The sequence below is a fragment of the Saimiri boliviensis genome, chromosome 13, assembly GCF_048565385.1.
Source record: "Saimiri boliviensis isolate mSaiBol1 chromosome 13, mSaiBol1.pri, whole genome shotgun sequence".
NCBI lineage: Eukaryota > Metazoa > Chordata > Mammalia > Primates > Cebidae > Saimiri > Saimiri boliviensis.
Genome location: NC_133461.1, coordinates 97,203,899 through 97,218,828, shown reverse-complemented (window position 1 = coordinate 97,218,828; position 14,930 = coordinate 97,203,899). Strand labels below are relative to the sequence as shown.

Sequence of the window (14,930 nt, the reverse complement as noted above, 5' to 3'; positions counted from 1 at the left end):
TAATTTTACAGAGTTTATACCCTTCTTGCAGACCCCTGGTTGTGAAAAGCTGACCTAGAGCAATTCAAACTTTATAGCAAACCTAGTTCAAGTCAAGAGGAAGTATAGTCATTACTTCTACCACAAAGCTTGGAATCAGGATATTTCTACCAACCAGCTGATGGGACAACCTAAGGGGGGCTTTGTCTCTACTAAGGATACTAAAGCCTTGATCACACAGTGTGTGCACCTGTGAGATGGGCTTTTATGTACTTGTGGAACTCAGAAAAAGACAGGGATAAATCTGTACTGAACTTTCAGGTTGTGTGTTGGCTTATTTTTGGGGCCTGAAATTTTTCCTATATTCTGCGTGGGCACCGGCGTTATGTGACTCCTAGGAAAATGGAAGATACGTGAGTACACACTAAAGCTAAACTGAAGTGGAAGGAGCAGAAGGCGTCATTCTAAGACTGTGGCATGCCAGTTTCTCTGTGCACAGAAGCTAGCTTAGAAAAGGATATCCAATGGAGAGGTCATTGAGAAGCTGTAGTGTCTTGGAGGTGATTGGTTCACAACGGCCCCAGTACTTCAAGTTGGTAATGCTGGAGGACAAAAAGAAAAAAAAAAGGAGACCCTTTTGATTTGCAGGTTTCCTTGAAGGCTGGGAGCAGAAGAAAGTCATTCATCAAATGTCACCACACATCTGCACCACCAGTTCACAGACATCACGACCACAAAAAAAGATGGGTAGGAAATCTCCGTACTTACATTTGGTTGACTAGAAAAATTATCCTTCAGATAATCTTCACTACTTGGTTCCAAAGCTACACTGGCCCATACCCAGGCCCTTGGAATTCTGGGGCACTCCAGGGCTGATTTCTGCAGCAAGGGTAAGAGATTTCTGCGGCAGTGATAACAGGCAGACGTATATAATTCTGCACCTGCACCATCCACTGTCAGCTGCAGAATTCTAGTAGCCCTTGCTTCTGGATTCTTGGCTGGCAGAGTCCTTTAGACCTCCTTTGCTTTTTCCGTCTTAAATTATTAACCAGCTCATGGATATGAGTGTTTAGGATTGGAACAGTTGATAGGAGGCAAAATGTCACTTTGCACACAGCCCTGGGTAATATATTTGGCTCCTAGCGTGTGCTTTAATAAACTGAGCTCCTTTAAAAAGGGGAAAATGTAACCAAAGGGGTGTAACGTAAAAAAACCAAAAAAGGGCCAATCAGGAGCTCCAACTCTGAAGACAGTTCAAACAGCAGCAGTAGATTTTGGAAACTCAAGACTCTTAAAGGGTGTGATGTTTCCTGGGAGGAATAAGCCCATTTTAAAGTGGACCTTTCCTCTTCAGGGGGATAACTAGAGGAAATCAGCAACAGAAAGTGAATGCCTATGCTGGGCATCCTTGGGTGAGAGGCTGAGCAGGAATTACTGGGGTGGAGGTCTGTTTTGCTAATGACATGACAGGGTTTCACCTGTGATTCCAAAGGCTAAAGAGGAGATTCTGCAAGAAAATTAAATCCTTGCCTGTACGAGCCTGGAATGCTCTGGGGCCGGGCCATATCTCTAAGCACAGCTTGTCACACACTCAAATGCACAATTTTCTGACGCAAACGATCAATGCTGGAATACCAGGCACTGGCAGCACAATGCCAAGATCACATTTTACAGTTCCAACAGGATTGCAAAGGACTCTTGCTGGTGGCAAGCTGAAACACTTACATTTTTCCTATGAAGACACTTAGGACCATGGTCTCATCATTCAATCCCAGAACTTCTGAGAGTCGGCGGTAGAGCTGGTGTTAAGAAGAGAAAGTAACCAGAAAACACGAATTAGAACAATCACATCCCGGTACTATTTTTGTCCACACTCGCGGGGTAAGATGTGGAAGAAAATGGACAAGAATCCCAGAGACAAATTTACTGAAAGGATAGCTAGTTTTTAAGTATTATTGGACAGATGCTGAGCAATCTTACTGGTCCCTTTCAAATTCTGAAATTACAAAAAGCCAAAATCTTCTGCTGTTCTGAATATTAATTCACTTATGGAGACTAAGAATTGCTCATTTGTGGGAGAACAACAGATGCCTGGACTGGCCATTTGTTAAGCACATGGAGCACTTGAGAAAGGGGCCCAATTCTTTGATGAATCTCCCAGAATTTAAAGACTAAGAGAAAACATTTGGACTGTCTTATTACCTGAAATCTGGAGGTTATGTGAATTGTTAGCAACTGTTTCCCTCCATCAGCAATCTCACAAGTAAGAAGTGAGAACTAGGGGAGCCAACTGAGAGGCCATTACCTTAGAGGATTTCTGCACTTGGTCCCCAATGTAGATCTTACGAAACTGTTCAAAAAAGCTCAGCATGGCCAACTCTAGCTTCTCATTACCCGCCTGGGCCAGACGAGAATCTGTTAGGTTCATCAGCTGGAGCACCCTGGAGGAAGAGGAGCAACCATTCTCTCAACAGCAGGACATCCTGGTTACTCTAGACAACACAAGCTGTCGTAAAATGGTTGTGTATGCCTGTACTTGGGTAGTGCAATTTCCTGCAGACAGGTTCATCTATATAAATGAGACAGGACTAGACCGGGAGTTTTCAATCTTTTCTTCCTCACAGAGCCATGAAAGGAATGGAGACACATGAAGGATGATGTTCACAGGTAGGTAACATTTCCAGGGATTAACAGCAGAAATGCTGCCTGTGGCTTCATCCCTTTTCTCTGTACCCTCTCCCCAAAAGAAAGGATATTGGAATGCAGGCGAGTGAATGAGAATACAGATGTCATAATAAGTGAGTCATTTAACATCTGAGTGTGGGAATGGCTATTTGTGACGTACCATGAGTGAATGAGACTCAATCACTGTGTTGCTACACTTAAGCTGAGAACCAGTCTGCAAGACATTGTTTAAACTAAATTTATAGTATGACACAGAGTACTGAACTCGGCTGCAGAATCAGAAAGGCATTAGATTTCATTCTTATTAAAGCTTTGCTCAACTCTTCAAAAAACACCAGTGGGAAAACGCTATGTAGACTTTTGTCAGGATTAAGGTGCCTCTGGGCAAATAGGCATCTGATAAACAAAATGGGGGTGCAAAGAGACAAATGAGGATTTTCAGAAGATACATATATTGAAGGCCGGGCATGGTGGCTCATGCTTGTAATCCCAGCACTTTGGGAGGCTGAGGCAGGTGGATCACCTGAGGTCAGGAGCTCAAGACCAGCCTGGCCAACATGGCGAAACACCGTCTCTACTAAAAACACAAAATTCAGCCAGGCATGGAGGCATGCACCTATAATTCTAGCTACCTGGTAGGCTGAGGCAGAATAGCTTGAACCCGGGAGGCAGAGGTTGCAGTGAGCCAAGATAGTGCCACTGCATTCTGTATTCCGGCCTAGGCGACAGAGTAAGACTCCATCTCCAAAAAAAAAAAAAAAAAAGTTTTGATAAAATGAGAATTGCACAGATGCAAAATAAATTGAAATCTTGTAGGTGGACAAGTGTATGGCCAAGAGATTTGGAAGGCTGTAGGAACTCTATTAACTCCATCTTTGGTGAACTTTAAAAAAACCACAGTTTCCTCTTAGACTTATTTTGGGATTGCAAAAGCAGTGCATGTTTTACTAACTCTGAGATATTGTCTTTAAACAGATCTAAGAGAGAATCTCTGCTTTAGTTTTCCTAATTCTATATCCATTATTTCCTTGCTAAATTATTGCTGTTGTGTGTTTTTTTTTTTTTTTTTAAGTAAAGATCATAGGCAGAGTTCTTGCAGCACTTATAAAAGGCTTGAAAGCTGTGTCTCAGGCAGTTAGTATCTTAAGACTATGTTCTGTAGGTGGAGAGGACCCTATTGGGGAGTGGAAAAGTGCCAGCGAGGCAGAGTGGAGAGCTTCTGCGGGGAGCACTTACCGACAGACAAGCTCACCATCCATGGCGTCTTGCTCATCAGTGCTGGCAAAAGAAACCCGGCCACCGATCACTGCTCCAATAATGTAAACCAACCATGTAAGCCTTCCTGCAGAAGGAGACAGACCCATTAGTGTCACCTCCAGTGATAGTTTTGTGAAGACACTCCTCACTCTAAACTTCCTTAATGTTAATAACACTATGGTGAAACCATAAAGCCTTACTTTTCTTACAGAGAATGGTTACTTTTCTGCTTTGGTTAAGGGCAATACTAAGGGGGAAATTCGTTAGTTAATCAACGTTCCTGTATCAGACAAGGCCATTATTTTTAGAGTGTAGTACTTCCTTAGAGTTAAAAACACCCCAAGCTGGGCACAGTGCCATGTTAAAAACACCAGCCAGGCCCGGTGAAAACAGGAAGTCCAGGTTACTGTCTGAACTTATCTCCCTGTTTCCCCTGGGCCTTTATTTAGCACTCATAAAACTCTCGGCTGGGTCCCAGCTGTGCTGTGGGAGATTAAAAAGCAGACAGGAGCCAGGTGTGGTGGCACATGCCTGTAGTCCCAGCTACTTCGGGAGGCTGAGGCAGGAGGATCACTTGAGCCTAGAAATGCAAGGCCTGCGTGGGCAACATAGCAAGACCTCATCTCTTAAAACAAAGTCTCATTGCAGATGTGATTTCAGTTCTTCTTTCCTAGTCCCTTGAGGGATTTATTCATTCATTCATAAAGATTCTTGTGGATATGGAGGTAACTGATGATGAAAGAGTCCTTTTGCGAGGAGGTAGGAAAGAGGTGACAATGAGCAAAGGAGTACTGGAGACCATCTCCTCACAGGTCTAGAGTTCCCGGCAGGCTGCACACTCACCCTCCTGCACTGCAATGTCCATTGGGCTTGCGCTGGCGCTCTGTAGCAGCTCCTGGTAGGACTGGGCCGACTGGTCAAACAACTGCACGAGGAGTGCACACGTCTTCTCGTACTCACAACGCCCAATGGTGGACAGTTGGTCCAACTGCTGCTGGACCAGTCCCGTATCCTCCAGGGGATCTTCCAGGCCATCTCTACTCCCAAGGGAAAAAGGAAGGCAGCGGTCTTAAAATATGCCTACTGATTCCCCCAAAATATCAGCTCTCTGACTTCTTCATGTTAGCCACCATTTCCAACTGTGGAAGCCTACATCCCAACATTACTTTTTCCCAAGGAAGAACATTCAATAAGTCAAAAGGCCGATGTCTTCGCCCTGGCATCAGTCTCCCTTAGGTATATTCTGCTTGCTGGTGTCAAATCTTACAATCTGAATTCTCATCTCTTAATGTCTTTCTGCCTTCAACCTCAAAGTCTTGCCCTTCTCACCTCTCTGATCTCTTGGCTCTTAGTTTTTCGCTTGCTCTTGACTACAGTAAACTGCGGGACAAGTACACAGTCCTGTGTGGGAGGCCACTGTGGCTAGATGTGTCTTGGAATTCAGAAATGTTCAGATTGGTGGAAGGCAGTATGATGCTTTACTGTATCACATAAAACCCTTGGTGGGCTTTGTGGCACATCAAATTCAATGTTCCTGTAGCAAAACGTATGAATATTATAAATGGTCATACTATGTAGGATTTTAAAAAATCTATATATATAGTCTCATACCAACTCCTGTCCAGTTCTGTAAACAAGTTAATTCTGATGCCAAACTGATGAGGAAATTTCTTTTGTCACATCTTGGACTTTGGAATTGCAAACAAGGTACTGTGGACCTGTACTAGGTCTTGCCGTATCTGCCGGCTCCTAGATTGAAACATCTTGTCCAATGAGGAGCTTTTCTGTTGTTACCCTGTAGTATAATTTCAACAGCAGCACTACAACTAGCTGAGTGCTTACCATGTGCTACATATTGTACCAGGTCATATTAATTTAATCCTTGTAAGAACCTTATGAGGTAGGCTATTATTTTAATTTTACAAATACAGAAATGGAGAAACTTGCCCAAGAGTACACAGCTACTAACTGGCTATCCAGGTCCAGAGCCTACAAACACATAACCACTCCCCAATGATGCCTTACTGAAGCAAGCTGAATCCTCAAGAGGTGAAGCTATGGAAGTGAAAGAACGAGGCTTGCTGGTGAACTTCATGAATACTCAGATTTTGAACTGATTCGAGTCATAAACAGTTAAGACTGTAACTCATGACTATTCAATGCACTTGGAGCTAAGCAAATTAAGAATACAACTTTAAAAGGCCCCAGACCCTCAGACTCCAAGTAAATTCTCTTGAAAAACAGCCAATGAAAAAAATACACAAGAAAGCTACATAAACAGGGATAACCTCATTTAATACAGGTCATTTCTGAAGGGGCTTGACATTTCTTTAGCTACAGGTTTCTGGTTCAGTTAAGTCAATGTAGACAGAAATCACATGTAAATGTAATGCAATCAGTGATCAATGACTTAGAATTCTTATGTCCTCTAGCTCTGAAATTAGAGTTGATAACTAAATTGTATAATCTTTATCCACTTATTTCTTTAGGAGTTCACATTAAGTACCTATAGGTTACATATTATAATTCTTCTCATCTGTATCTTATAAATGTTTCTCACATTTAAAGAAAAACAGTGGCAAGGATAAACATTATGTGAGTATACTCTATATTCGAAGCTATTGCTATGGACAGTGAAAGGGGGAATATGAAAAAGATATGAATGTCTAAGACACAAGACTATCCTATCAGGCTTTATGCTCTCATGCTACTCTGCTGACAAGGAAAAAGAACCATGAACAGTAGGAGCTCCAGTGAGACACCCATCGAGTACCTTTATGCCAGTGGGGTGTTTGATCTCTAGGAAGTGTGACACCAGGCCACTGGTCGGGGAATGAATGAGACTAAGTTTCCTTACCTCAGTATGATGTGCACAGATTCCAACCGGGATGTGATGTAGGCTTTGGTGACCTCAGGAGTGTAAGTTTCCAGCATGTGGGGCTCTGTGGCTTTGACATACGGCACAGAGGCTGCCAGCCGCTGCCACAGGCTCAGAAGATAGTGCACACTATTTGGGGCAAATTCCCAGTGCTAAAGAAAAGTAGGAAAGCAGAAGGCATATTTTTCATTTCTCTATACAGTAGTCTAACACCACCGACGCAGAAGATAAAGACTTTTTTCTTTTTTTAAAAAAGAGGATAGACTTTTGTGGGGGTTATTCTGTGTATGGCAACTAGTTTAATGTGTTTATTAGAATTTCAAAGATTAAGCATCTAATAAGAAGAGGTGCTCTATGCTGGCTGTGTAAGCCTTATACCACAAGGAAAGCCATACGTACATGGCTCTCAACCATTAGTATGCATGAGAATCACCTGAAGAAGTTATTACAAACACCAGGGCTCTACCATGGACCTAGTGAACACAGCTTCCTGGGGGAAAAATGAGTAGCATCTTCCTTATTCCCTCATAACAAGAAATTACGGGGGTAAGACTCAAGAACCTGTACTTTTTCATCAGTTTCCCAGATGACTGTGATACAAGCCATAAAATTTGAGACCCATTGTTCTTTATTATATGACTACAAAAGAGAGGGAATTAACTTTCTTTTTACTCTTCTGTCTGGCTCCCTGTTCCAGCCCTGGCTTTTCTGGGGTGACTATGAGGGAATTCTCTCTGGTGTGAGTATAAATATTAACCTATTAATTCCCACATGTTCCACTCCCCACAATCCTTGCACTTGTATAAATGTAAATTCACAGGCCACAATAGTAACTACTCTGTAGGGCTATACTTTTTACCTTTGCCAAGAAAAATATATATATATTCTTACATAGTTAAAACCAACCAGCAAGAGAAGAGATTCCAGTATTTACGAGGGAAGACACAAGCAATCAAAGACAAACCTGTAGGCTGGTCACTGTGAAGTTGGCTATCAATCGGATGACTTCAGGGTAGTTTTCCACCTTTACCAATTCTCCCAATTGATAGTTACTCTTCAATCGGGCCAGGAGTCTGCAGAACTCATGGTAATTGTTTGGGTCTGACAAACTCTGGCAATAGCACAGGAGAAAAATAAAATGTAAAATATGACACACCAATACTTCAAGAATGATGTATACTTGGGGTGGCATGGGGGAAGGGGTAAAATCTACTTTTTAACTTCTGGGCTACAGGTCATGATTCAGAACGATACATCTGTATAACATTCAGAAACAATTTTTTAAAAAGTCACTTTAAAAAGGGACAACATTTATCACCTGATATGTTCTCAATAATTATCTCATGAGATGAGATGAGATTATTAGCCTCAATGGACAAGGTTTGAAACAGAAGCCTAGAAGGATCACACTGAGGCTGTAAAGCTCATTACGGCAGAAGTGGGCACAATCTAAGACGTGACTGGCTTCTTTGCTTATTGATTCTTACCAATTAAAGGAAATCTAATGAAATTTTCATCCTACATCTGTCAAACTGATCATTAAGCACAAATAACCTATAGTTAGCAAAGTTATACAAATGTTTCATAAAGTTATATCACTTTAATTTATTCATATGTTGTTTATATGATAGAGTTATAACAAATATTATAGATTTTTAAAATTTATTCTACCAGTATATTTAATTGCATGTTTCCTGGTGTATGTCTTCTTCTGTTAGCATATGCAGGCATAGACCTTATTTTGTTCACCAGTGTATCCCTGGCACAGAGTAGGTACTCGGTATCATTTGTTGAATGAACGAATGAATTTTAAAAAGAGGGACAAAACTGAGTATATTTTAAAATAAACTGCTTTTTAATTTTCTTCTAGTGTAGAGAACTGATACTTTCAAAAAATGCTGAATCACTGGGACTTCAAGACAAAAAAGGAAATCGAGTTATGACATGAACATCTGAAAGACAGTATCTTCCTTCCCACCTAAAAGCAGCCCTATACACTTAGGTTACCAATAAACATTTTTTACAAAAGGTAAACAAAATCAAAAAGCAAATGTTATGAATTTCTTGGGGGAAAAATGAGTAGCTTCTTCCTTATTCCCTTATAACAAAGTGATTCTTTCCCGTCACGCCTACATTTCTGAAGCTGGAGGATATGAGCTCCTCTTTTGGGCAAATACTCTCAGAACTGGCCTACAAATAGAGATTCACATCAATCTTCCCTGAAGAACAACAGACTGAATTGTTTACTGGGCCTCGGGATGGATTTCCTTCTGACTCATAACAGCTGGGCATACACTAATTCTATATGTATGTACATTCTCCGAAAAACTTACCTGTGGATTTTCCAGTATTCGTTTAACACCATCTACAAGATGAGAGAGAAACTTGGCCCTCTCTGCATTGTTAAACAGGGATCTTCTGACTGAGGCAATCTGTACCAAGCAGGATAATACCTAAATGCAGGGAAAAACCCAAACAAAATGATTAAAGATTGTACAGATATTTTCACTAGAAACGTTCCCCCTCCTACAATATTCTTCTTTAAAATACCTGAAACAATATTATTTTAGAAAAAGAAAAGGGCACAGATCCAAGCGGACCATAGCAGCTCATTAAATTCAGAATTCGGAAATTTTCTTAGGTAAAAATTCCCTTTAACCACTCCAACGGCATCTTTGTTCTTGTTAAGATATATATTTCACCCATGAAAATACCAAGTAATTTGTACTTTAAAGTTTTAGATTTATTTCTCTTGGCTAATCTGAGTTTGACATGCAGATATGATGTGCTTAATTCATTACATGATATAAAGAAATAAGCATATCGTATCCGGCCTCCCCCCCCCCCCAAAAAAGCACCTTACCCTTGAAGACATTTCCCCACTCTTGCTGTGTTAGATATTTATAGATATTTATACTCTCTGTCTGCCCCTCTAGATCTACTTTCGACCCTTCTCCACCCCGTCTTGTTCCCTAGGAGGCTGACCTCTGTTGAGGACAGCAGCCAAGCTCCCTTGCCCTTTGGCTTCTAGTTAGCTTCAACCAATGGAAAGTACCAGCAGAAGCTCAGAGGGCAGAAGGAACAAGGTACTCCTCTTCCAACCATCCAGCTGGCTATGACCATCCAGCAGTTTTTCTACTGATGGCTGTAGTTCTTGTCCAGCCCTTCTCTATAACACAGCTTCAGCTCTCTCCAGGTTTCCTTCACTTGCCCTTTGAGGCTCTCCTCTACTGCCAGACCCAGGGGCATGCACCACCACCCATGTTGGTGTCGCTTAATTTTACTCACACCTTTGTAAGTAGTCCTTTCTTAATTATCCCTCTTGACTGTGCTACCTTTTCTTGAAGTGACCTTAATGATACACCCAACAACACTGAATCATGTTTTGGCTAAAACGAAGGTCTATGAATTTGGAGAAGTGCTACGATGACCAGAAAAGTCCTCTACTGCACAAATACTATGCACACCACTCATTATGTCACTGTGTTTTCTTTATATATTTTGTGTATAACACCAACCAGTATTTTACACCAACAATCTGAAATACCAGACTAATAGTATTTTAGAACCTGAATGACTTTTGAAATTTTAGGTTAATTATGGCTTTAAAGGAGAAACACATCATTCCCGATAGCTTTCAAATGTTATTCAGGGTAAGTATGCAAATTAGCCTTCCGATCACAGATTCCATTTATCACAATCTAATGTACACCTGAGGGGTTTTCTGAGCCAGGACAATCTTAATAGTTCAACTAGACAGTATTAGGTGAATCCCCATGTGCTAGCCTGTGGATATTTGAGGAAGAGCATAAAGTCAGATACAAGATGAGACCCAGAAGAGCTTGACCATCTGCAGGAACTGGCCTTTACACAGGAATAATTTAAAAATAATTAAGACTTTATGGCTAGAACCTTTAGGCTACAAGCTTAATCTCAAAAGACTAGATAACTAGCCTAGTATTTCTATGCCTTATTTCTATAATTTTATAAAACAAATGAACATAAGGCTCATTCACCATTGCTATCTTCTAGAAATAGGTTTGCATTAAGAAACAGTGGTCCTGACTCACCAGAGGTGAAAATGAAGGAGGGATGGAATGATACAGGTCAAAAAACAGCTGCAGAGTTGAAGAATCTAAGAATGCTGGGGAAGGAATAGACAAAAGACATCACTTTATTAGGTATGCACATTGCTGCTGGCATACTTCCGGCACTATACATCAGGGAGCATATCCTTCTGCCTACTTAGCTTACAGAATATTTATTTCATTTGGAAGCGATAAGCAAATAGGGGCTTTTTGGTTTTCCTTTTTCATTTCTCCTTTTGAAAGTACTCTTAGCTTCTCTAAGAAACAGATTCTTCCTTTCGATTCTCAGAGAACTTAAGGCAATCCAAACACCTCTGTCCATAAAAATAATTTAAAACTTTTATCCTTCTGGAACACAAAGACAAACATAAAAACAAGTTGTTCTGTTTGATTTTGTTTTTAAGGATAGATATTATCCTAAATAGATTAAAGAAGTCTCTAGGCAGTTAATGCAAGAAGGTGAAATACATATCTATTATTAATCAGCAATTTTAAAAGTTCTTTGACACTGGGAGGTCTATTACTCCAACAACCTTCCCCATATTATAAAACAGATGTGACTGGCCGGGCACGGTGGCTCACACCTGTAGTCCTAGCACTGGGAGGCCAAGGTGGGAGGATCACTTGAGCCCAGGAGTTCAAGATGAGCTTGGGCAACATAGTGAGTCTCCACTTCTATAAAACATAAATAAGTAAAATTAGCTGGGTGTGGTGGCACGTGCCTATAGTTCTAGCTACTTGGGAGGCTGAGATGGAAAGACTGCTTGAGCCCCGGAGGTTGAGGCTGCAGTGAGCTGCGATCGTGTCACTGTACCCCAGCCTGGGTGACGGAGTGAGACCCTGTCTTTAAAAAAAAAAAAAAAAAAAAAAAAGTCAGAATTTTTTCTCAGTTCTCCCTCAGAATACACAGGAGTTCTTTAGATCATCCTACAGACACTCTGTAGGGGAGTGACAGCCTTTGAGATGGAGGAAGTTCTGTTACCTGATCTCCAGCTGGTGGGAATCTGCACTGTACACAGGTCATCTGAGGACTCATCAGTTGAAGTGCCGATGAAGTCAAAGTTGAGGCAGTTATGAGTGAGCTTGAGCAGTTGCATGAGCAAGCCATGCTGACTTTCATCATTCAAGTTTAGATTCTTTCCTGAAGCCTGTAAAAATTACCACATAATGAGCCCTCCGAAATCACTCCTCTCTTCCCAGCTTGCTCCGACTCCAAGGCTATTAAGCCAGAAAAGGAGGGCTGCAGTTCAGCATAGTAAAATGTCCCCTTCACTCCAAAGACACGGTACTTCTATCACCTTAATGTTACTATGAAAATACCTGGTTCCTTCTATACTATGAAAATATGTTTACTATAAAAACATAAAGTTGGTATTTAAAGAAAGCCCCTTTTAAACACTTACTCCTCACACAATGTAGACATAATGGCCACAGAGAATTGAGGCAATACGGCTCCTGTGGTCATTTTACTGGCATGTGAGATCCTAGTTATTCCTAGACAGGAATGGGATTAAACTGTGGAGGGAGCTCTGAAGACGCTTAATACCCTGCCATACTTTCTTTCCTCTTTTTCACCACCACCATCACCAAAAATCTTTTAAACCAGAATTAAAATCATCACTGAATTTTATTTATTCATCTGCAATGTACCTACAGACTACAGGTGAGTACTGTCCATAGCTGACAGACTGTGCCTGTCCCATTGCAAGATTGTACCAGCTGAGCCTCCATGACTGGCTGGCTAACTATTTGTTCCTGATGGTATCAGTAAGAATTCAATCCTTAGTTTTCTCAAAACCTTTTCCCCTCCAGGGGGTGCAACAGCTTTTGCCAGGCAGCTTTGCTTAACCCAAGGATTATTTGGGAATTCTAAGGTAAAACTATGTAATTGAGGAAAGAGATGAGTATCATTAACTGGAATAACAGAAAGAATACAAACTGGCTTCTAAAACTAAAACTGGGAAATGTTGGAAAATGAGAACAAAACCGCAAAAATGAACAAAAAGCCAGAGGCGAACCCGATTTAGTTTTCTACAGGACAAAGCATCCTAGCTGGGTTGTGACGGTGTGGAACTCTCAGCTTAACACTTCTCAGTTCAGCTCTATCAATAAATGAACTGAAACACCAACTTTCGACTTTAACACAGGTAATTTCCTTATGTGATACTGTCTACCCTCTAGGTTATTAAATCTAAATGGATGTTAAAAATTCAAAATCTACTTTTCCTTACAGATGTTGCTTGTTTATGTGCTGCTTTTAACCCAGCAGGGAGCAGGGGAACCAGCCTGGTTTCTGTATGCTAACAATGTAGTCTGAACCTGCTTTCAGAGCACTAAGAATCCAAATGCTGTAAAACTAACACGCTTTCACACCATGTAGAAAGATTTTACGTGGTTATAAAAACAACAACAGAACTTTAAACTCTGAGTTAGGCAAACTAGATTCCTTTAAGATAAGGAGTATGGGATAAGCACTCACTTACTGCTCTTTACCTAGAGGAATTGATCTGAAACAGAAAAGTGACCAAACAGAAAAGTGGTCACTCTGACCCGTTCCTTCAACACCTCTATGAGTCTTACGTAAGAGATGATGATTAAAGAGATGTCTAAATTCTCATAGTGTCAGTTAAAAGTTGACATTTAACAAGTTGCCATCCATTCTCATTCTTTCAAAAGAAACTGGGAAACATGACCCAAAATACATGCTCACCTGTTTTAGTAAGTTGCAGGAAAGTGTGAAGATATCAAATAATGATGAATCGCGAAAAGAGGAGGCTATTTTTCTGTGCTTGGTTAAAGGATGAGTGGTGTCTGCCTGTGCAGACAAAGAAGAAACCAAGGCAAAGAATTAATTACAAAAAAAGAATTTTTCATGCAGACTTCAAATAAGCTAGGATTTCCAATAAGAGCAACATAAACCTAAAATACATTTTTGACATTTAAATTACTGTGAAACCGTATCTAGTGAAAAGATGGAGGATATAAACTGCTAATAGCCAGGATATCCTTTCTTTCTAGCTTAGAGGGAAAACAAAAGGATGGATACCTCTGCTGCAACTTCTTATTTTCCTCCATATTCTGGGAGATAAAACATAGATTGTTGGCAGACATTACTAATAATTACTTTCATGTTGTACTGTGGCTTAATGGGCCAGGTGTGGTGACTCACCCCTGTAAATCCTAGAACTTTGGGAGGGTGAGACAGGAGGATCATTTGAGCCCAGGAGCAGACACAGTGAGACTCCCCAACTACCTCTAAAAACTTAAAAAAAAAAACTTGTGTGGTGGTGCATGCCTGTAAGTCCCAGCTACGCAGGAGGGCCTTGAGCCCAGACATTCACAGCTGCAGTGAGCCACGACTGCACCACTGCACTCCAGCCTGGGCAGCAGAGTGAGATCCTATCTCTTAAAACACCCACAGACAGAGTAACAGGCTTTGATTTTGGTAAGCAAAACTCAAAAAACCCTCAAAGCTGAAGTTACTGCAGAATTTTCAAATGACAACAGCCTGTAATATTTGCCTCCTTTTCTAACCTATTTCAACATACTGCATATATACCAGAAGTGAAAACAATTTAAATGGTTGTATTGGTCTCTTACTTATTTCGCTGTTCTTGTCTTTTCAGCTAAATTATAAATGTTTTTGTGGCTAAGAACTAAATCTTCTTTTTCTTTGGGACAGTGTCTCACTCTGTCACCCAGACTGGAGTGCAATGGCATGATCTTGGCTCACTGCAGCCTCTGCCTCTTGGGTTCAAGTGATTCTCCTGCCTCAGCCTCCTGAGTAGCTGGAATTACAAGCATGAGCCACCATGCCCAGTTAATTTTTGTATTTTTAGTAGAGATGGGGTTTCACCATGTTGATCAGGCTAGCCTCAAACTCCCGAGCTCGTGATCCGCCCGCTTCAGCCTCACAAAGTGCTGGGATTACAGGCGTGGGCCACTGTATCCGGCAAGAACTAAATCTTTTACTTCTTTAGTATGCTCCTAGTTCTAACACACAGTAGGTACTCAGTATGTGGAATAAAATAATTTCAAGGTTG

General features: G+C 41.0%; 1 protein-coding gene across 4 annotated transcripts in view; it reads right to left on the bottom strand.

The window, feature by feature from the left end:
- Nucleotides 1-14,930, bottom strand: part of XPO7 (exportin 7) — an 89,667-nt gene that overhangs the window by 15,991 nt on the left and 58,746 nt on the right. For all 4 annotated transcript variants that reach the window (XM_039461051.2, XM_039461052.2, XM_039461050.2 and 1 more), the window contains exons 6-16: nucleotides 13,598-13,702; nucleotides 11,870-12,035; nucleotides 10,870-10,943; nucleotides 9,133-9,252; nucleotides 7,764-7,910; nucleotides 6,779-6,951; nucleotides 4,765-4,958; nucleotides 3,901-4,006; nucleotides 2,285-2,420; nucleotides 1,705-1,778; nucleotides 501-581 (exon numbers count right to left, since the gene is read on the bottom strand). In XM_039461051.2, coding sequence (XP_039316985.1) covers nucleotides 501-581; nucleotides 1,705-1,778; nucleotides 2,285-2,420; nucleotides 3,901-4,006; nucleotides 4,765-4,958; nucleotides 6,779-6,951; nucleotides 7,764-7,910; nucleotides 9,133-9,252; nucleotides 10,870-10,943; nucleotides 11,870-12,035; nucleotides 13,598-13,702 — 1,376 coding nt within the window. The remainder of the gene's footprint in view (nucleotides 1-500; nucleotides 582-1,704; nucleotides 1,779-2,284; nucleotides 2,421-3,900; nucleotides 4,007-4,764; nucleotides 4,959-6,778; nucleotides 6,952-7,763; nucleotides 7,911-9,132; nucleotides 9,253-10,869; nucleotides 10,944-11,869; nucleotides 12,036-13,597; nucleotides 13,703-14,930) is intronic.